This window comes from Scedosporium apiospermum, assembly GCF_000732125.1.
Source record: "Scedosporium apiospermum strain IHEM 14462 chromosome Unknown SEQ_SAPIO_0110, whole genome shotgun sequence".
Classification (NCBI taxonomy): Eukaryota; Fungi; Ascomycota; class Sordariomycetes; order Microascales; family Microascaceae; genus Scedosporium; species Scedosporium apiospermum.
In genome coordinates, this window is record NW_015971811.1 from 1,038,550 (window position 1) to 1,060,079 (window position 21,530).

General features: G+C 52.0%; 6 protein-coding genes across 6 annotated transcripts; 3 read left to right on the forward strand and 3 right to left on the reverse strand.

The window, feature by feature from the left end:
* Positions 1–29: 29 nt before the first annotated feature.
* SAPIO_CDS7230 (uncharacterized protein) lies at positions 30–1,988 on the forward strand (the record flags this gene model as incomplete). The annotated part of the gene is made up of 5 exons (XM_016789124.1): positions 30–115; positions 176–193; positions 361–448; positions 511–1,527; positions 1,584–1,988. The coding sequence occupies 5 exons, from the start codon at positions 30–32 to the stop codon at positions 1,986–1,988; spliced, it is 1,614 nt and encodes a 537-aa protein (XP_016640951.1).
* A 555-nt stretch (positions 1,989–2,543) lies between these two features.
* SAPIO_CDS7231 (putative glycosyl hydrolase protein) lies at positions 2,544–5,506 on the reverse strand (the record flags this gene model as incomplete). The annotated part of the gene is made up of 6 exons (XM_016789125.1): positions 2,544–3,481; positions 3,535–3,752; positions 3,827–4,206; positions 4,272–4,748; positions 4,821–5,339; positions 5,414–5,506. 6 exons carry the CDS (start codon positions 5,504–5,506, stop codon positions 2,544–2,546), a joined length of 2,625 nt encoding a protein of 874 aa, XP_016640952.1.
* Positions 5,507–7,500: 1,994 nt separating this feature from the next.
* SAPIO_CDS7232 (Fungal specific transcription factor domain protein) lies at positions 7,501–9,584 on the reverse strand (the record flags this gene model as incomplete). The annotated part of the gene is made up of 4 exons (XM_016789126.1): positions 7,501–7,640; positions 7,711–9,004; positions 9,068–9,099; positions 9,155–9,584. 4 exons carry the CDS (start codon positions 9,582–9,584, stop codon positions 7,501–7,503), a joined length of 1,896 nt encoding a protein of 631 aa, XP_016640953.1.
* A 1,124-nt stretch (positions 9,585–10,708) lies between these two features.
* SAPIO_CDS7233 (Uncharacterized protein) lies at positions 10,709–12,381 on the forward strand (the record flags this gene model as incomplete). Its single annotated transcript, XM_016789127.1, has 3 exons — positions 10,709–11,362; positions 11,424–11,501; positions 11,563–12,381. The coding sequence occupies 3 exons, from the start codon at positions 10,709–10,711 to the stop codon at positions 12,379–12,381; spliced, it is 1,551 nt and encodes a 516-aa protein (XP_016640954.1).
* A 2,188-nt stretch (positions 12,382–14,569) lies between these two features.
* Positions 14,570–16,863, forward strand: SAPIO_CDS7234 (Uncharacterized protein; the record flags this gene model as incomplete). Its single annotated transcript, XM_016789128.1, has 3 exons — positions 14,570–15,086; positions 15,156–16,670; positions 16,754–16,863. 3 exons carry the CDS (start codon positions 14,570–14,572, stop codon positions 16,861–16,863), a joined length of 2,142 nt encoding a protein of 713 aa, XP_016640955.1.
* Positions 16,864–17,928: 1,065 nt separating this feature from the next.
* Positions 17,929–21,155, reverse strand: SAPIO_CDS7235 (Exocyst complex component Sec5; the record flags this gene model as incomplete). Its single annotated transcript, XM_016789129.1, has 3 exons — positions 17,929–18,627; positions 18,698–20,778; positions 20,834–21,155. 3 exons carry the CDS (start codon positions 21,153–21,155, stop codon positions 17,929–17,931), a joined length of 3,102 nt encoding a protein of 1,033 aa, XP_016640956.1.
* Positions 21,156–21,530: the final 375 nt, after the last annotated feature.

Sequence of the window (21,530 nt, forward strand, 5' to 3'; positions counted from 1 at the left end):
CGACAAGGCACCGCGTTCCGAATCCGAAAATGGGTGGTACGGGTCATAGGCTTGCCAGCACGACTATCGTAGTCGCTGGCGTCGCAGCCTTGACCGCGACACTGTTGTCCACCATGTAAGTTCCAAGTCCCTTTGCCATCTTGATGTCACCCACTAATATCGCCTTTCCTGATAGCTCAATCTTCCTGCAAGCGTGAGAAACCAACCGTATCTAACTTCGACTGTCTTCGGTGTTTTGGTACTTATACCCTCCATAGGAAAAACTATCGAAAACCTCTCCTCCAGCGATATGTAGTCCGAATACTGTTGATGTACGTGTTGTCGAAGTTGGGGAGGATCAGGCTGACACGTTTCGAGCAGGGTCCCAATCTACGCGATTGCATCGTGGACAAGTATGATATCTATTACGGCGTCGCATTTTCTCGATCCCATCCGCGATATATATGAGGTGCGAATCCAATTCCGACAGAGCCCGGTCCGGATGGCATATTAAGATGCTAACGAGTGCAGGCCTTCACGATTTACACCTTCTTCCAGCTCCTCATCAATTATATTGGGGGCGAGAGGGCGTTGATCATCATGATGCACGGGAGGGCCCCGGTCAGCCATCTTTGGCCTCTCAATCACGTTCTCGCCAAGGTCGACATCTCCGATCCGCACACCTTCCTCGCCATTAAGAGAGGCATCCTACAATACACGTGGCTGAAGCCGCTTCTGGCGCTAGCTGCCGTCATCATGAAGGCCTGTGGTGTTTATGAAGAGGGCTACATTGGCTTAAAATCGGGCTACTTCTGGAGCGGCATCATCTACAACATCAGCGTGACCGTCAGCCTTTACGCCCTGGGTCTGTTTTGGGTCTGCATGAATAAGGACCTGAAGCCGTTCCGACCCGTTCCCAAGTTCCTATGCATCAAACTCATCATCTTTGCTTCGTATTGGCAAGGGTTCTTCCTCTCGATCCTGGTCTGGCTAGGTGCCATTCCTGATGACGTGGATGGATACACCCCTGACAACCTCGCTGCCGCGATCCAAGACGCCTTGATCTGTATTGAAATGCCTGCATTTGCCATCGCGCACTGGTACGCCTTTTCCTGGAAGGACTTTGCTGATAATAGCATCTTCTCTGCGCGTATGCCTCTCGGATATGCCTTCAAAGACGCATTTGGGCCGAAGGACCTCATCGAGGATTCAAAACAAACTTTCAAGGGAGACAGCTACGGATACCGCTCCTTTGACTCGGGCGATAAGATTATGGCCCACGAGGACTCTCGATCAAGACTCGCCCGCATCCAGGAAGGTATGAGATATGAGCGAGGAGGAAAGGGAAAGTACTGGATTCCAAAACCTGGTCAGAGTCAGGTTTCGGCAACCACGCCTCTCCTGGGCCCGGCTTATGCCGGCTCTTCGAGTAGGGCACAAACGACAAGCGACTCAAGCGGAAGCACGTTTGACGAAGAGCTGAACCTAGATCCTGAGGAGGAACGTCTTTATGATAAAGCAAGAGAGCTTGAATATGGAGATTGGAACGTATGTTTCCACCTTACGCTTATCTCTCTCAAGGCCAAACGCTGACACAATCATAGTATCCTGTCATTACCGCTAGCGAGCCTCTGCACGCGAGATATCAGACTCCACCTCTACGGCCTACGCCGAATCGGCGGCCTCCCTCGAAGCCGGCTGCGCAGAACCTAGGTCCTAGTGAAGGAACTCCAGTCACGAAGAAGAAGAAGAGACGCCCGCCGCCTCAGGAGAGCACCCAGAGCGATCGTGGTGGCGGCCGGTCATCGCTGCAACAGGTAGCAACCGAATCTCGACCACATGCCTTACCCCCGGTCTCCCAAGGGTATACTACTACTGCTACCAGAGACGAACCCACATTAGATGACCGGGGGACGTCTCCTCAGAACGAGGAAACGATGGAGGAGCCGACATTCACCCCACGGTACGAAGTGAACGAGAATGACGAATTCCGCAATGTTTGGGGATAGAAGTTTTTGTTTTTGAGGATACACAACACTTTGAGAAACTATGGGTGATTTTTGTTTTCCTTTCCGGCCTTTTCTTGGCGCACCCTCGATAGATACCCCGTATAACTATCCAAGCACTCTATACAGACTCGTAGGCAGAGCATAGCAGTGGCGTTTTCTGGAATATTAAGTTTACTGTTTATGACCAGGGAACATAGACCCGAGATGGTGAATTCTTTGAACTGAGATGTTTCCTAGCAAGGTCAGCCGATTCTTCGATTCCGTTATTCTAGGAATCCCAACTATAAAATACCATATGAGTGTGGGGTATTGTCTAGTATCTCATGTTGCCCTCCGTTTAATTCAGTCATCGTCAACATCCCAGCCCCTTTAGACGATTAGGAATATCATAACTCTATCCAAGACTCATCATATCTTAAGTCGTTCCCTCTAGGCGAGCCAACAACGCCGTCTGTAAACAAGAAAATGGCAAGGAAAAAAAGGTTAAGAATAAAAGGTTAAGAATAAAAGGAAAAGAAAAAAAATTCCCTGCTATGTTGCGCATCATGTCCAACCCTAGCTCCTCAACGCACTTCTCCTGCTCCTGCTCCTCGTATCCAATGCCCTCTCCAAATCAGAGTCTGACTCTTCAAAAGGCCGGTCACTTTCAGGCTCTTCACCCGAGTCACTCACCCTCGCCCTCCGATATCCAGACTTGGCCGTCTTATCCTTCTTCTTGCTAACATGCTTATACCCCAGAGTAATAATGAGGCCGACACTCCCTCCTAGGGCAACAACGATGACGCCGCCAGCGATGTAGTCACGAGTAGTCAAAGACCTCCTCCGCTCCGGAGACTCGGGCGGCTCGGGCACGTCAAGACCGTCGCCGACAGCCGGACTAGGCGGTGGCGGTCCGGTAGCCCAATTAACGGGGCTTTTTCCGAGGATAAACTCCATCTTGCCGCCGTCGCGGAAGACGTCGTTCCAAGAAACCCAGGCCTTATCCCAGTCCTTCCCGTTGACCTTGAGAGACTGGACGTAGATTGCATCTTCGGAAGAGGCGCCTTGAGCAGTGATTTCGAGCTTAGCCCCGCCTCCCAAGTTAATCGTGAGGTCTTTGAGCCAGGGAGATCCGATGAGAAAGGTAGTTTGTCCCGTGAGAGGGTAAAGGCCGATCATGTTCCACAACAGCCAAGATTCCATGGCTCCCGCGTCGCTGTTGCCGGGCAGGCCGCCCGGAGTTGGGCTATAATACGACTTTGCGATAAAACGGCTCCGCAGGGAGGAAAGGTCCTGGCGACCGACAAAGTTGTAGAGGTAAGGGGTGCCGAAGCTGGGCTCGTTGCCCGGGTTAAAGATGGTGTGGTCGAATTGCTCGTTGCCGGAGATGATTCCGGGCCTGAAGGTGAGCTCGAGCCGGTCGATGAAGGCGTCTTTGCCGCCGCTCCAGTCGATGAGGGTGGAGATGTCGTGGTGTGCGTTGAAGGTGTATTCCCATGGGAGACCTTGGTAGTCTGGAGGCTGTGAGTTAGAACCGTCAACGAGAACTTATCCAAGAGAAACTCACAATGATTTCCCCAGTAACATCCGCCGCAACTGAGAGGGTCCTGATCAATAAAGTTCCCTCCCTCATCTCGCGGGCCAAGGAAACCACTATGGCCCAAGGCCGCCATGTCTTTATTCCAATGGTTTCGCCAGTTTCGCGATCTGCCCAGATATTTCGCAGCGTCCTCCTTATGACCCAACCCCAGCGCTACCTGGTACAGCGCAAAGTCATTTGTGGAACTAAAAGGGAAAAAAATGTCAGCTTTTGCGATACTTAACGGGAATCCCACCGACTCCCGGATCGGATCACTTACTACTCTACAGCACGAGTCACAGACCGAGCGAACTTGGTTGTGATATAGCCACGCGAAAGCCAGTCGGGAAGTGCTCCCCGACCCTCTTTTGCTGACCCTCCGGCGTCGCGGTTATCAGTCCCAGGAGGTGGCGCGACCTCAGCATCCGTCACCATTGCTTGATAGGCGTCCTCCCAGTTAATCTTGCCTCTGACACCCTTCACGTAAGCATCGGCGAAGACGTTGTCGACATTTGAACCACCCTGTACGGCACCGTTCCAAAAGGAGGATCGCGCGTCGGACATGAAGCCCTCGTGTCTCCAGATGTCGACCCAGGACCGGATAAATTCCTCGTATGTCTCGGGCTGGAGGATGTGGAAGAGAGACGTGGTGCACCGGAACTATTTACAATGTTAGTGGATTCCACGACTAAGACGAGTGAATGTAGGGCGTTGAATGCGCATACGGTATCCCAAAAGGTAAATATATCGTCGTAATACGGCTCTTCAGACTCCCAGAGTGGATTCTCCCCCGTCTTGTTCTGAGGCAGAAGGTTCATAAAATAGAGCGCGGAGTAAAGACGGGCCAACAGCTCAGGATCGGTTTCGGTGGTTGTCACTTTGGAAAGCACTTTATCCCCCCACTCCTTCCTCGTATCATCTCGCAGTTTTGACAGCGAAGTTCCGTCCGGAATCTCATTATTCACATTCCGACACGCCTGGTCAGTGGAAATGAAGGACACGCCAACGCGAGACTTCACCTCGGTGTCCTTGAAGGAGAAGACGGCACCCAGCCTGTTGAGCGAGAAATCCACCTTGTCCCTCTCTTCATACCAATCGAGATCTTCGCCGTCGGGTCTCGTTCCCAAGAATGTCTTGTACGTCGCCGGCTTGTCGAAGTATCCGCAGAAATAAACAACCCACGTCGGAGCTTTGTTCCAACCCTGTGCGACCAGTTAGCCCCGGGGGCGAACTTGTGGGAAGATGCATGGTCGTGCTGTGACCGTGCTACCTACATTATCGTATCGTCCATATCCACGATACGAGAGGTGACCTTGTTCGCCCTCCTTGTGCACAGAAATCCCACCACCAAGATAATGTTGCTCTAGGCCCATGCCACGATACGACTTGAGGACGTGGGATACATCCACCACGATTGCCGGGTCGCCCTGTCCCTCGGGAAAGGTATACTGATAAAATCCTGCTCTGCTTGCCGCAGCAAGCTCGATTTCGATGCCATTTTGCGTCGTAGACCTATAATAACCAACTTCTGTCACGTCGTCCGCCCCTCTCGGTTGACTGATATCGGCGAGAGGATTTGGAATTTCTCCAACAACGGGCATCTGCGCAACAACACCATATTTGGGCGCACCACCAGTGCCACTCTCGTGGAGCATGCTGAAGCCGATAAAGTTGCCATCGGGTTGGTAGCCCGAGTAGCTGTCTCTGCCATTGTACAGGTCGGGTCCGAGTTTGATCATACCAAGCGGGCGGGTTACACCGGGGAAGGTATTGCCTCCACCAATAGAACCAGTCTTTCCAGACACATGTGGGTGTTAGTGAGGCCGTCCCGCTCTCGAAGATCTGCGAAACGCAACAATATACTTACGTTTGTCCGGACGAAGCCGGCAAGGTCGGCTGCCTCGACCGTCGCTAAGCCTCCGAGAAGAATATGAGCGAAAGAAATTCGGAGACGCATCATGGCGGGAGAGGATTAAGGAAAGGCGGAAGCCCCGGATATCAACAAAGAAATTTATCTCGTCATTAGCTATAGGGAATGCTAAAAAAGCCACACCTCACGAGTCTCAAGACGGTATAGAGATCATAAGACGGGGACATAAGACAGGAAATGAATAGTAAGGAGCGGACGAGGTCGTGTCTCCGTGAAGGCCAAGACTGGAGAGAACCAGGGTTAGACGGCGATCTCGAACAACACAAAAGCAGCAAATGAAAGTGCAAAGAGAGAAGAAAAGACAGAGTTGGCAAGATCGCGGACAGGATTGGGATATTCTAAAGTAAATATGTATTCAACCAGGAAGAATCCGTGGTTTACTTTCTCAACACCAGTACGTCTGTACACCTGTACACCTGGGGGCCAGCACAGCCAGCGCGATGTCGCTTTGGACTGACTTAGATCGGGGGCCAAGACGAGCTGGGAATGAAAGGTGGAAGGGCATTGGCGATTAACACGAGCAGCCAAGACTTCCGCTCATTTATCGATTCTTGGCCCAAGCGAAACCGAACCAGCCCAACTCCCTCGTCTCATGACCCGAAAGCCCTTGCATGTGGGAAGCACAAAATGCAGTCTTGGTTGGCAGAAATGCCACGCGCCGAAGCTTCCTGGAGCCGAGACTAAATACGTGTGATGCATATTGCAACGTTGGTCGAACGTTACACTTCCTTCCCAAGGAAAAAAAATATTGATCTAATCTTGATCTAATCTTGAATCTTATTATGATTAATTGTCTTAATTGCCTAGATTGATCTTTATCGACGTCGGTTTAAACGGGTGGGTCATTCTCGTTCTCGTCCGCCGCGTCGGAAGAGTCACCGGAAACCTTAAATTAAGTCGTTATGCGGATTTCCTCTCGCCGGGACAAAATCCTCCGAACTCTCCAGGGGTCACTTTTCGTCCGAGGGCAAAGATCCATCCCCATCACTCGAGTTTCGACCGTGACGCTGTGCAAGTCACGCGTACGCTTGCCTTCCGGTATCGATGGATCGATCCTCTCTGTATCATCAATCCGGGATGACGAGACTGGCTGGGAAGTGGATTCCGCCGTGATGCACCAATAACGCAAACAGTCGCTCTTAACGACTGCGTCTGGCAATAGCCCTGGCTGCGAAGGCGGTCTATTTCGAGACCGAGATGTGGTCCAGCCTTCGGGAACTGGCCATACGAACTCGATGTCCCTGGCTCGAATTAAGTGGTTTCGCAGAGCTGTTCGCTCTTTGCAGGCAGCATGTCCGGTGCAGATGTCCAGTTTATCACAATCATTTGAGAAGCATCCGCTTTACGGGCCGAACATGGGGCCCTCCAAGAACAGGCTCGCCGAGGATCTGACATCTGCCCAGGATTCCATTTCGGCCATGTCAAGAGGCACGCTCTGATGCATGGTTCCCCCTCGCAACAAGCACCTCGAACCCACACACAGCCAAGTCCCGTTTCGCAAAAGATGTCAAAAAGAAAAGAAAAGAAAAAAAGAGAAAAAGCCGAACACAAAAACATACAACACCAGGGACTCGCTGGTCGTCACAGGGGAGGGGACGGGACCCTCAATTCTCTGCGAGCTATGGCCGTATGTATCAGAAATGTCTGGATTTGCTCTATAAAGGGTCCTAGTCAGGAGTAGGGAAAAGGCTGCTTCCTTCCCGAGGATAGGTTCCTCCCTGATTGGGGGCAATATAGCCCTACAATACACTGGACGCTCGGGAATATATCATCGAGGTTCGAGCATCGGCTTCCTAGCGGCAAATTATCGCTGTAGCGGATTGCTCCGGCAAAGTGCTCAACATGGAGTTAAGAGCCATTGGAAAATGGGGTAGGAATCGATGTGAGTATCAAGTTGGAAGTGCCTTAAGGGCTTGACTTTTACATCCCAAGAGCCACGTAAAATTGGCAGAGGGTTTGGCAGCTTCATTGCCATTCGGGGGGTGCCATGGCACCTAGGCCATAAAGCGCCGTTGCAGGCCATTTTATAGTCCCTCGCCATCCATCATCTGCCAACTGGTAGCGGTGGCTGGAGATGCTGCCGGGAAGAAACCCATGAGCTCCCTGGCCGGATTTTCCCAGCTCATCGGCGTCGTGACGTCGAAGACTGGCAAGTGGGTGTTGTCTAAAAGGCCGAGGGTTATTAGATCCAAGGATGGCTGGCTCAGTACAAGGACGTATGCTTCATCACTCACCTTGGACATAGTCGCCGGGACGATTGTAAACGGAGAATGAGAGACTTTCGAGTAGGGCACCGCTTTCTATATCGGAGTCTGGCCTCAAAGTACTATTAGGGCGTTTCAGGATCACATTCAATGCTTTGGCAGCCTTTTGTGCCTCCTTTGATGAGCTACTCGACTGAATCCAAATGTCGTGCGACCGCTTTAGGGATTCCTCAATAGTCTTCGCCATAGGTGCTTGAGTATCATCCGCCCGAGTCTGCTGCAGGTAAAAGCAAAGGATGCTCGTCGCGAGAAGAAAGTCGTGATTGACCAAAGAAGAAACCTTCCACCGGTCCTGATAGAGCCGGCCAAACGGCAGCGTCTCCCCATGTATCATATGCTGGTAGTCTAAAAGTTTGAGTGCTGCGCCGAGACATGTCTGTCGGGAACGGGCATGTTGCTGAGTTTTCGTTGGCGAATATTGCAGATACTTGCGATGGAGGACGATTCGTGCTCTGTGATAAATTATCTCGAGGACTAGCTTCTGCAAGACAACTCGTGGCGAGTCCGTAATGCAGTGTGCCATGGAGTGCCACCTGACGCATTCGGGGATGGACTCGCGGGCGGCTTGGAGCATCGTTTCCATCCTCGTCACTTCGTTGTGGCTATGCGGCCTGACGTCGCCCGCAAAATCCCAGATGAACCCGATAACTTTCATGATCCGCGCTTTTACGAGGCGATAGAGCATGGGCGTAAATTCAGTCTCCGGTCGTGATGGGGGCATCTCCGTTGTAGTTTTGTCAAAGTCGGCGTCTTGCAAGTTTGAGGGCTCGCTGGTGTCGGTATGCCATTGCTTGATGAGCCGCGGGAGGCCCATTTGCGCGGAAATACCAAGGTCGAGTTCGACAATGGTTGCCCATACCCGCTTGCGCATCTCACCTGTGAAAGGGGACATGCCCTTGAAATGCCTGGGGTCTCTGTGATAGCCCATGTGCATTGCAAGCTGAACTATTGTGCCTAAGAGTATCCACAAACCGATCTCGGCATCGTTACGAATGAATAGCTCAGCGGCAATGTGCAGCATCAAAGTTTCTAGCACGTAAGGCCCTCCTTGAGCATAATTTCCGAGTACGAGGCATTGTATCGTTTTCTGCCTAAAAGCCTCTATCATGCTCTGGAGTTCTTGCTCCATGGACATCGTCTCTGGAGTTTGGAGTCCAGGGCCTGATCTCGACATCTGGAACTGAGCCGCCAGACACATGATGGTGAAGAGGAGCCCAAGCCATATAATAGGAGTAGCCGTGGGGTTCTCCCAGAACTCCTCGTACTAAATGCCATTGTTAATAAGGAACAGGTGGGACAGTAAGGGCATGGAGGAAGGCAGCATCACCTCCTTGAGAAACTGAACGCTATGCAGCACGGCTAAAGCTCGATAATTAGTTGAATCCAGTTGCCGCTCTGTGACCAATAGACTAACCGGGAGACATCTCAAAAGAGTTAAAGTATCGCGATACTAGCCGATCAACAACCTGCCGGGCGGGCATCGCCGCAAGAATCTCTTCCTTGGTTGCAAGTTTAGGGCAGCCATAAAGCAACTGTGGGCATTTCAAGTCGGTGCTATGCGGTTCAAAGGCACGATAATGGGCAAGTGAAGCCTCTTCTTCTTTCTCAAAATGGTCCCTTATTTCTGCGATGCCATCGAGGATCGCAGCCCAGTGACTAGCATCGACATAGCTTCCACCTGCTGTCGTCGCCTGCATGCTGCCACAGTCCGAAGTGGTCGAAGGAATGTCCGCCACATCTTCACTTGGAGTTGCTGTTGTAACTGGAAGGCTAAGGTAGTGGATGGGGCGCGGTGGCGATGATGATTCTGGTGTGAGAACAGGTTCTTGGCCAGAGTGTTGCATCAAATCAACCACGAGGCTCTCGAGATGCTGAATCCTTTCTTGAATAGTACCGAGAGGCCTCTTGGCACCGCCTGGCGACCTAGGTACATTTACGACGTACGCGCAAGATTGGCCGATACCTCTCTTGGAGCAGGAATCACACGGCTGCTCCCGGTCGCATTTCAGCCTAGGGAGACTCAGAGCCGCTCTACCCACGCTTTAGAGAAGGGGCAGGAAACTTACTTCCTCTGTCTGCAGAAGTTGCAGGACAGCTGCGGTTTGGCGCGCCGTCTGCTCAAAAGCGGACGTGATCTACCTCTCGGCGTCTTCCCAGGTCCCCATTCAACGGGGTCTTCTTGCACCTCTTGGTCGGCCATTTTCTGAAATCACTGCAATGCTTGGGCGGGAAGATGATGTTTTGCTCTGCTGAGCGGCGAGGCCTATTTGTTTGACAACAATCTTGATGCTCGTCTTCTGTTCAGCCCAAGGATCGCGGCTTTGGCGTGTTACACTGTGATACAACCCTACTTTACACTTCACACTGACGGATGACCTTAACTCCGATCCTCCGTCTCACTCACAATAGCTCTACGGCCTAGAGCAGCGAATCAAGCAACGTCCCGTTGAACCACCACTTCCTCACTGGTGCCCTTTCCTGTTAATTAAATCCACCATGCACAGGGATTCAAGTAGTCCAAACCTCCGTTCTGATCCTCCGCTCCGATCCTCCGTCCCACCCTTATACATCCCACCAACATCACAAATCACATCCCATCTTGACCGTACATTTGCCATCCTTGCAACGGACGGTGAGGATGACGGACTTGAGCGTATGTCCTTTCACGGTTGGGGTGGGAAATTATTTGGCTTATTTCATCTCCGGCGAGTGGAAATCCACTGGAGCAACGGACAACCGGACATGAAAAGCCTCCCTATGTCGCATGTCGACTTCTTATTTCCCCTTTTCTTGGGCTGGAGATATTACCTTGGGAATGGAAACCCTCTATTGTTCGAAGCAAGAAATAAGTGCCCTCTCATCAAGTGGAATGCCCTTCAGCCAAACTATATGTCCTAGTCTTCGAAGGGTTCTTTCTCGCTTGAAGCCACGGTAAATCGCTGTCGAGCAACCTCACAAAGGCTTTGAGATGCCTCCACCCGAACTTTCTCCTCCTCGACTGGAGACAGGCGAGACTAGCGACTCAAAAGACAGCGGGCAATACGAAAAAGGGTTATCCGAAGAGAGCAACATTGTTGACTGGGATGGCCCCGACGACCCGATGAATCCGCTCAACTGGTCGGCGGCAAAGAAGCATACGCACGTGGCTATCGTGAGCTTGTTCACCCTCTCAGCGTTGGTGTTTTCTTCCTCTCCAATTGCTCATAACAATGCGGATATGCACATAATAACCTGTGTCATTAGAAATCTGGCCGCAACCATGTTTGCCCCTGGCGTACAAGAGTTGGTTTCCGAGTTCTCCATCACCAATTCCACGGTCGCAGCCATGACCGTTAGCCTTTACGTTCTAGGATTCGCTTTGGGTCCTATAATTCTTGCGCCTTTATCTGAGCTGTATGGTCGGCTGATCATTTACCTCGTGTGCAACGTCGTCTACCTTGCCTTTACTCTGGGTTGCGCTTTTGCTACAAACACCGCCATGTTTCTCGTCTTCCGGTTTATCTGCGGCTGCGCTGCTGCTGGTCCCATGAGCATTGGAGGCGGTACAATTGCAGATGTCACTCCTCAGGACAAGCGAGGCAAAGCCATGGCGTTGTTTGCGATGGGACCAATCTTGGGGCCTGTAAGTGACCCTCCCTTCTCCTCGTTGAAAGAAATCTTTTATTTTAAAACTTTGGCAATAGGTTGTTGGGCCCATCATCGGTGGCTTCGTGTCCGAGGATATTGGCTGGCGCTGGACCTTTCGGATCCTCTCGATTCTGGTGAGTTTTCTCGAGTCCCGAGCGCTTGCCGCACATCTCTAACTATATCCTCTTCACATAGTCCGGAGTCATCGCTATAGGAACTGCCATATTCATGAGAGAAACCAACGCCGCGGTTTTATTGAAGTGGAAGGCAACCCGCTTGCGCAAGACTACCGGCAACGAGAAATTAACACGGAAACTATCGAAGGAGGAGACACCACGCGAGATGCTTCTCCGTGCTATTGTTCGACCCTTGAAGCTTTTGGCCTTCTCTCCCATTGTTCTATTCATATCGCTTTATACGGGTATACTATTCGGCCTCATCTTTTTACTTTTTGCTACCTTTCCAACTGTCTTCCAGGGGGTCTACCATTTTAGTCCGTCAACTTCTGGGCTCGCCTATCTTGGTCTTGGCATCGGCATGATGGTGGGCTTGGCCGTGTTCTCCATTCTTAGTGATAGGCTCCTTCGACCGAAAGAAGGCGCTGAAGCGAGGCCAGAAGATCGCCTTATCTTGATGAAATGGATTGGGCCCATCAGCCCCCTAGGCCTATTCATGTACGGCTGGTGCGCCAAGTACGAAACTCACTGGATTTTGCCAATTTTGGGAACCTTCATCATCGGATTCGGCTCTCTATTCGTGGTCATCCCCGGCCAGGTATATCTTGTCGACGCATTCGGGGCGGAGGCTGCCGCATCGGCTCTTGCAGCCAACTTGCTCGTCCGATCCCCCTTCGGAGCGTTCCTGGACCTTAGCGCCGACCCGTTGTATGAAAGGCTGGGATTGGGTTGGGGAAACAGCGTCTTGGGCTTCATTTGCCTCGCATTCACGCCCGTCCCATGGCTGTTTTATCGCTATGGTGAGAATTTGAGGACACGGTTTGCAGGTGAGCTGTAGTTTTGGAGGAGCTTTTTCGACCTCCAGTGTAGGGATCGGCAGAAGTGAATGTCTCTGGGGATTTGTACATGTGTTCTTTTCTGGCAATAGGTCTTTAATCAGAGTCGTTTCTAGGAGATAGAGGAGTCTTTTCTCTCTAGTAACGCTGTATTTTTTTTGAGGATAGATGGTCTATTTTCGTTATAATTCCCACGAATCTCGGCAAAACGAGACCCCCAAAACCTCACTTTTTCACTGACATCTCCTGGGGCATGGAGAAGAATTATGGACTCATGTAACTCCTTCGGCGATATAAATCCTCCTTTAATGTTGGAGGACGGGCACTCATGCCGGTCGGGAAGAGTACCCTCTTAATCCCCACGGTCATGAAGAGTCTGCAAGTAGGAATTCCTCCTTTTCCAACCCTTATTTCTAAATCCACTAGATAATAGCCCAATTTCCAGTTTTTTGGTGATTTCTTAAATTCCTACCTCATACCTGGGGTGACACTAATTTCGGCAAATCTGATCGCTGCTTACCCAACGGCTCGCACCGTGGGTTTGTCTTCTCTATTCTAAGACGAAGTCCGGTCCGTATGTCGGAGGTAACCGACTTGTGGCTTTTGTGGGCTCGAGCGGGTGGTCTATATCATTCGCGACCCTACGTCTAGCAGAAAACTTGATGTTTTCGGTTGTTAAATGCTCCGATTGGAAATCTCGAGACGGATCTGTGCGGTCCGGCCACAGTATCGCCCATAAGAAGAAACAGAAAAGTAGAAGTGAAATAGGCGGGCCGATACTCGTTTCCCAGAACTCCCAGAAAAGATGAGGCAAGCTCACTGACATACTGACAAAAGCCGGAACTGTTGATCAACCGGAAACAAGTTGAGGACATAAGAGGGGAGCTCTAATGGAATAGAAGGGACAACTAACACGATTAATTTCACCAGGACCAAGCTTTTCCTTGAGTAAAAGTTGGTCACTGTGATCAAATGACACGCTGAACGTTATTTTATTTCTAAGGCCCGAGGCTTCGGCTAGCGCCAATGCATTCTCAACACCGAGACTTCCTTTGTTCCTGCTTGACTTGTTGTTCTAGATCTGGGGTTGGGATTTGGGACTGAGGGACTGGTCCAACGATGGGAGGAGACTGCTCCAACCTCCAACCAATGAGGATCTCCAGTCCAGCTTAATTGGGAAACAATGAACACGTCTCTCATCCGCAGCTCCGACCAGTATTTGAATTAATGTCCAAAGCTTGCTTTCATCTCCCTTTTCAATACAGTGTTCTGGCCTGCATCGGAAGAGTGATCGGAAGTCCTAGATTGGATTGTCTCTTTCCACAAGCCTGGGAAGATCCAGAACTTTACTTCGTTGTGCAAGGTGGAGCAGACAATCACAACATAATCTATGAGCGTAGCATAAGTGCTAGAGCGGAGAGACACACAGTGGTTATTCGCATAAATTTCCCCCCGGGCGAAGTGTACCTTGTGGATTCGGGATCGGTCATATCGCTCTCCAGCAAAAGAATCAACCAATCCATTCCCTCTTCCCTCAGTCATGGGTTGATGTTGAAAAGGTGGGGTGAGGAACGGTCCCGCTCTGACGATCCAAGCCTAGATAAGGAATGGGTTCGACTCTGGTCTGACAGGTCCCCTGCTGCGGGTCCTGTTCCCGCTCGAGTTTGGGGTTCCGCTACGACCTATGGCATAGGCCCACCTTTATGTACCTTATTATACTTCGTACCGTACGCTATTATCGCTCTTGATGCGTTGGACATGGGATGAAAAGCATTTGAGGGCTTCGGAGCCTAAGAATAGTTAATACACAAACCGCAAGTGCCCACATTGTCCAGTTCGTTTGATTTGACTGTGGTCATTATTTCCTTCCATCAACAAAATCACGTGAAATAATCCAAGCCACATTATGGCTTGGTGCACATAGGTACATTGTACATTACTTCTGTATTGAGGGGTACTGTGGCTGGGAATGGCAGATTTTTTTTTTCTTCGCCCACCGCCTAAAAGAAATGCCCCGAAAAAAAAGCGAATCCCACCAAAGACGAATGATTTCACGGCGGTCAAGTCTGGCAGAATTTTGTCCTTCAAGAAACTCCCCCAACAGTTGCACGACTCATCAAACACTCGTGCAATTGCAATTGCGATCGAATCCGGCTGTCTACTGGTCTAGAAGTTGCTGTCTCGGCTACCATGGGTCGGAAGCCGAATCAGGTCATTGCCTCTTACTTCCACCGCGGCCCCAAACTCGCCGACAACAGCAATCGATACCCCCACACCTGTAAGCTTTGCGGTGAGGATTTTCCCAAGGGCAGAATCGATAGCCTTACGAGCCACATAACCAAACCCGGAAAATGTCCTGCCATATCCGAGAGCGCCCGGATACAGGCTTGCCTGGCCCTACATAGCATTCCGAATCCGGCTGCTCTGCAGCGGAAACATGGCGCCCGAGCTGGTGAGAATGGTGCCAGCCCCGCCGATGCCTCCATGACCGCCAACTGGAGTGCGCTCGAGGCCCTCGCGGAAGCGTCGAGACGAGTCAACATGAGCGAGAAGCACGACAACCGAGACCACGAGTCGAGTCCAGTTACGCCGTCCCCTTCACATTACATGGTTGGCGCCCAGTTTACCTTGGACAATCCTCCCACCAGTTACGGGAACCCCACGCAAGCAATCAGAGCTGTTGGTGGGGCACCGCCTGAGGGAGAAGGTACGTATGAAGTTTACCAATCTTTATACCCCTTAGCACTCCCAGATGTCTCATCGACGTCGACGCCAGGCTCCTCGGAAGCGCGGCAGGACGCGGCACAAGAACCGAGCCCTACCGATGCTGCCCATATCTCCCTCCCTCTTCCTGGCCCTCCTGAAGCCAGCATTGACTCGACAAACCTCTCGGTTGCCGCCGCTGCGGCTGCACGGCTACACCCGTCTTTTCTTGACCCCCAGCTTATTGCTGAGGAGGTTACAGCCTCTCTTGCCCCAACTACCGAACCGAGCCATGCCATAACCGACCCCCTGCCACCTCAGAATGCCTCGAGCCCCCCATGGGGTGAGATAACATACTTGGCTACTAGCCCTACGGCGGTAGCACATCACCACCACGAGGCTCTTCAGGCCCCTGTGCCGCTGCAGAAGGGTGGTGTTAGGATGGACACGGGCGACGGCTCGGCGAATGGTCGACCCCGCCACTCTAGAGCCAGGTTCGACCCTACTCGGCGGAAGGAAGTCCAAGAAGTCCGTAAGATTGGGGCTTGTATACGGTGCCGGATCCTTCGCAAGAACTGCGGCAAGGGGAACCCGTGCGATACCTGCCGCAAAGTCCTCTCTCCCCGCGTGTGGCGCTCCGGCTGTGTTCGGACCCGCCTTCATGAGCAACTAGACTTGTACTCGGCTGGCGTGCAGGTGGTTCTGGCCCAGAGGAGATACAACCTCTTGAAGTCATCCTTGCGAATAGCGAATACCGGTACTATTGTGGAAGCGTCTCAGTTTCCCGACACTGGCCACCATATACTGTTGCCGGTGTTCCAGACCTTGGTTACACCGCCGTCTTCTCCGCCACCCGAGAGCGCAGAAACAGAAACGAAGACACGCTCGGTAATGATTGATTGCGAGGCCGAGGACATCCCCAACGTTATTGAGGGTTACATGCGGCAGGTGTTGCCCGTCCTTATTGAGCGTGAGCCGTCCCACTTTGTTCGCGTATTGCTCGAAACAGCGGCGCAGTTGGTTGAGGAGCCCGGCGGTGATCTTCTTCGACGGGCACTAGAATTGTGGGGCCTTGTTGAAATTATCGACCGAGAACGCCAGTGGAAATTGATGGAGAAGCGTCCCGGTGAAGACAATTCGGAGCCCAGATACATTAGAGAGACATCTGAGAAACCGGATCTGGACGTGTACACAATCATGTGCCTCCAGCTGAATGCCGCCGCCGAGAGGAAAGCAAACGCCACCTCGATGACCCTTCTAAACGGGATGCAACGAATCCTCCAAGACAGCAAGATCAAGATCGGATTTCCCATGTTCATCACTGCGCTCGTCTTCCTGAATTGCGTGGAGAAGAGCACGTGGAGTTTTAAAGCCTGGGAACAGGATGAAATTCGCGTTGGGTGGCCGCTCGAACGCGAACCCGGAAGCTTTACGTCCCAGGGAGAGACCTTGGCGAGTCTTTTGCGGCTGTTGTTGATCATTCGCCGAGTGCTGCCGCCGACTGAGCGTGCCGAGAGCGGAAAGTTGATTTTATGTAACGAGGCAGACCCAGTGACTGCCGCTTTCTTCCATAATTTGGATCTGGACTGTAAGTTTTCATCATACACGTTCTTTCCCCTCACACTTCTTCTCTTATCTTTCAGAGCTAATAGTTGTCCCCCTATTTTTTAGTTGACGTTGTCCAGTCTCGAAGGGATAAGCCGGAGTTCGACCCTGGAGACTCCCGCTCGTTAGAACTGGCCTTCTGTTCTCATTTACTGCTGCCTAAGCCTGCGGTATGAACATGGAGGAGTAATCGAATGCTACGAGGGTGTCCTCTTTATAGGACACCATATAACGCGAACTGTTGGGGTGCCAAAATGTGGTAATGGAATTGGTTATGTAGGAGGAACGAAACGAAGAAAAAACTGGTTTGGTATCGACGACGAGGGTTTACGACGAAATGCTTTGAAGACAGCAACCCCCTTTTACGACGGCGAAAACAAGAGAAAAGCAAAAGAAAAGAAAAGAAAAGAGGGGAGGAAAAGAGAAGGATGTGACCACTAGGGTAGTTATAGACGTCGATGGGGGAGGCAGGAAGAAACACCGGCGTGTCTCACGATCACGATAATGAAAGGGAAACTAAATGGACGAAAAAAAAAAAAAAGACGGCGCGCAAGACCTTCGAGCCATGATCTTTTCAACTCTCGTGGAATGACAAGGGCGTATCGGCGAAATAAGGATTTAGTTTTGAAAACAAGGGACAAAAAAATGAAAGGGGGCGTTATGATTTTTGTGTTTTCCTGTTTCTTCTTTATGACGGAGAAAAAAATACCAAAACGTTCTTTGTTTTTCTGCTGGGGATGTCTCGGTCGATCAAAAAGTGGGTGAAGGGTGAGAGCAGATCTTGGAGAGGAGACTGTGATGATGCTTAATATAGGATCTTTGGCTGTTTGGGGGTAGAATACAACACTGGGGATTAATGGAAAGCATAAGGCCGATGATGAGGAGAGCTGGCGATAGTCGTCCTACCCTCTGCTGACCAAATATTGTGATCAACGACGTGGCCGCCCACTTTTCTAGAGGATTCGTCGTATCTTTTCTGCTCCTATCGACTTCGACTCGGAGCTGTTGAGCCTGAGCGTGTTATGGACGAGGACGACTGCGTAAAGACAAGCTTCATAGGGACCCTACACATCATCTGGCCCAGAGATTTAGATACTATCGAGCACTTCTCCGTTGCCATCACGTCGTATCTACTCATATATACACAGAGATGCACCCCCCTAACACAATTAACCGACCAAGAGGAGGATAAGAAAAAAAAAGAAAAGAAAAAAAGGTTACTCCCAGATCCACGACTATATTCAACCACTCATCGCAGTATCCCGCCGATCACCTTGCTGCGGCCTCTTCGGTTTCCTAAAACACGCAAACTCCATCTTACTCGCCTCCCTCAACTTCTTCAACACGCTCCGCATCTCCGGCAACTCCCCCTGGAGCTTCGCCCTGGTGCTATCGTCCGTGCGGCTATCGAGTTCCTGGTACACCTGCCCCTGCAGCTCCGAGGCCCTGTCGGTGGTGTACTGGCTGAGCGTCTGGGCGATGAACTCAACGTCGAGGGTGGCCTGCATGAGCGCTTCGAGCGTGTATTTGTGCCGCGTGCGGTAGGTGTCGAGGAGCTCGCGGCTGATTTGCTCGAGGAGGAAGGAGAGGACCTGGGAGGTGAGGGAGGGGGCAGTAGTTGATACTTGCGAGTGGACGAGGACGAGACCGAGGAGAACCTCGTAGACGTAGGGTCTGGCCGCCGTGGGCTTGACGCCAGGGGGTGGGTTCCATTCAGGATCTGAGATGCCGGCCTTGATGATGCCACGGAAGCTTTCGACCGCTGGGCGGGTATATGTTTGGAAGAGCCGAGCATCAATCTGGCCCAGTACGTCCCGGATAGTCTTGGACTCATCCGTAAGTTTGACCGAGAAGGCATTCTCGAACTGGGTGTTGAGAGCCGGCACAACCTGAGACCGGAGGGCTTGAAGATTGCTAAGAGTCAAAAGCATGCGAACATTCTAGATCTCTAGGTTAGTACGAGTATAACTAGGAGAAGGGGGAGAGAATGCGTTGGGGAGGTTGACATACTCTATCACTCGGATCCAGTGTACCCTTGCCAGTTGTCATGGAGACTGTTGCAGCTGTTGCAGCAGCGCTGTCAACATCCGTAGTCCACTCATCATCGGCTTGCTTCAACGACCGCTCGGCATTCTCAACCATGCCGCTCAGCGCCTTATAGAGCGTGGTGACATATTGACTCCGGACCATCTGCAACAGCTTGGCTTGTGGTGGAAGGACGATAAACTCCGCGCCCGGCTTAGCCATCGCCTCTGAGATGTAGAGAATCTTCTGCATGCCAGCGAGTAGGGCGCCCTCGAAAGCGGCGAAACTGGCTGGCATGCGCGTCACATCACCGGTGTCACCCCTATGCCAATCTTCGACAAACTTGATATTCTCGGCGTCCTTGTTCCAGGCTGCGCAAAGAGCCGTTACTGACCTCTCTCTTGCCGCGCCAACCAAGGCCTTCAGTCTCTCGACCGCAGCTCCGTCCGCGCTTCCGAGGGGCTTAATAGTCGCGAACTCTGCAGCCCCTGCACCAATAAGGGCGAGCATCTTGGACAAGTAGTGCACGCCGCTGATTGAGTTAGACCATGGAGGCCAGAACGCAAACTTCTCCCAGGCCTCACCTCGTTTTGGTGACGGCGGTGGGAGATTGTTCGGATCTAGATTAAATCGCGGGTCGCGGGGCCCACCCGGTGATAGAGACCCGGACATCGAGGACAGGCCACCGGGAGTCTTTGGTGAGGGAGGCAGAGGAGAAAACAGCAGTGAAATGTCCTCGGGAGGAAGCCCCGCGAAAAAGGCGAAGATGTTGTCCCGAACGATATCGACCAGTTCAACGATGGCTTTCTCCAAAGATACCGTCCCCTCGGCAGATAGCCTGTGGAATTGCTTCGACTCGCCATTGTATCCAACCGGCAAGGTCTTCTGCGTAGTTCCACTAACAAAATCCCTCACCATATGCCAGAAGCCCACAATCTCTCCCAACAGACCCTGCTGCGAGAGCATTGTACTGACGAAGCTGAACATCTTCTCCCAAAGCTCAACAACGTCGCTAGAGTCGAGCGAGGATGGTCTATTATGGACAGGCTGGCGACTCATGGACCGTAAATAAGATGCAGTGACCTGTGGGCTCGGTTTATCCGAGCTCGCAAGCCGACGGCGTAGGATTTCAATCTCAACCTTGGCTCTATCCGCTGTGGCCTGTATCTTCCCCTTGAGGAAGTCGTAGCGGCTGAGGAGCCAGAGCCAGATGGGGTTGTCATCCACACCCAGCTCCAGGAGGAGAGAGATGAGCTCCATGTGCCGATCCTCAGGGTGTCCTGGCAAGTTGTCCGCCTTTGCGATCGTCTGGACGGACGTAAGGTTTCTCCAGACCTCTCGCTTAAACACTTGTATCTGCTCATCCACGTCATGCCACATACGGCAGGCGAGTATGAGCTGGTAAAGCTCTGAGTCAGTGGGCGTTGTGCTGCCCAATCGCTGAGCCAGGGCTCTGGCGTCATCGGCTATCCTCCTAGCGCGGTTATACTCCTCCACAAGACTTTCGTAATCCTTTCCTTTGATACTATCCGCGATAGCGGAGCTCAGTTCTGTGTAGTCCTTGAAGCGGTCGATGTTGCCCGCGATAGTCTTTAAACGCTCCTCCTTCTCGCGCCCGCCGAGCGCGGGACCCCACACGTCCTCGGCTTTGGCGGTGACATCTAGAAGCGGGGTCTTGATCCCTAGTACGCCATACTCGCTCTCCTTAACAAGGGCATTCCTCTTCCGCGGGTCGTTAACCGGTGAGACGAGGGGATTATTGACACCGCTGGCGCGAAAACTGTTCCTACTCTCGCGTCTTGAATGGCCACGTGGGCGACCCGTGGGTGGAGGTTCAGTGCCCCTATATTTCATCTCCTTGTACACATTGTCAATCGCGGCTTTGGCCTTGACGAAACGTTCGAAGTTGGTCTCAACAAGCACTTTAAGCGATGCTGATTTCTCGTCAATCGATCTCGTGAGCATGTTGAGGCCGTCTAGGAGCCTCTGACTGTCGGCCGTGGAGTGCACTTGCGAAAGGAACAGCGAGGGAGTAAACGTCGTGGAAGAAAGGAGGAATCGGTTTCCTGGAAACGGTCAGCTTCACCCTCTATCTTCAAGGGCTCGTGAGTGGAAACGCACGCAGCCGGGCATTCTCTTGGACTGGCAGACCCAACTGCCGCAAGGTCCTTACAAGGCTATCCGTTGTTCCTAAGGGATCAGGCTCGTCCTTCTGCACCAAGGCACCTCCACCCCCACCTGCGCCTTTGCTTGTGGATTCCGCTCCGATTAAGCTTCGTCGGGTTGTCGTCCGTTCCAGCGCTTGGTATCTCGACTTCCGTCTCTGCATCTTCTTCTTGACTTCATCTTCGCTATCGGACGCATCGCTGTTGTTTTCCTCGGGCCATTCGGTCGGGTAAAGCGTCTGCAACCGGTAGAACTCGAGAATCGCTCGTTCGTCCATGTTGTCGAGGGTTGGGTCACCGCGACCCAAATGCGACTCGTGGAAATGTCAACCGAGATGCCGTGTTATTGATAGTATGAGGATTTCGGCGGCGCAAGGGCGAACGCCATTACGCTTCCGTCGAGAATCCTGTATCTGGTCGAGATCCGATGGTATCTCACTGGGCTTGGTGGTCACACTCCTTCATCGAAGACTACGAAGGGAGAGCTCCGTCGCAGGTCCCTGAAGCAGCTAATTACGTGGTACCTCACGCCTGAAACATGGAGTGTTCGGTATTTCCTCGGAAAATCCCGACAATAGGAGCTTCTAAGCCAACAGCAACAATTCACAATATTTTGATGGTTTTGGTTGAAGCAGTTGCCCACGCGATCGAAA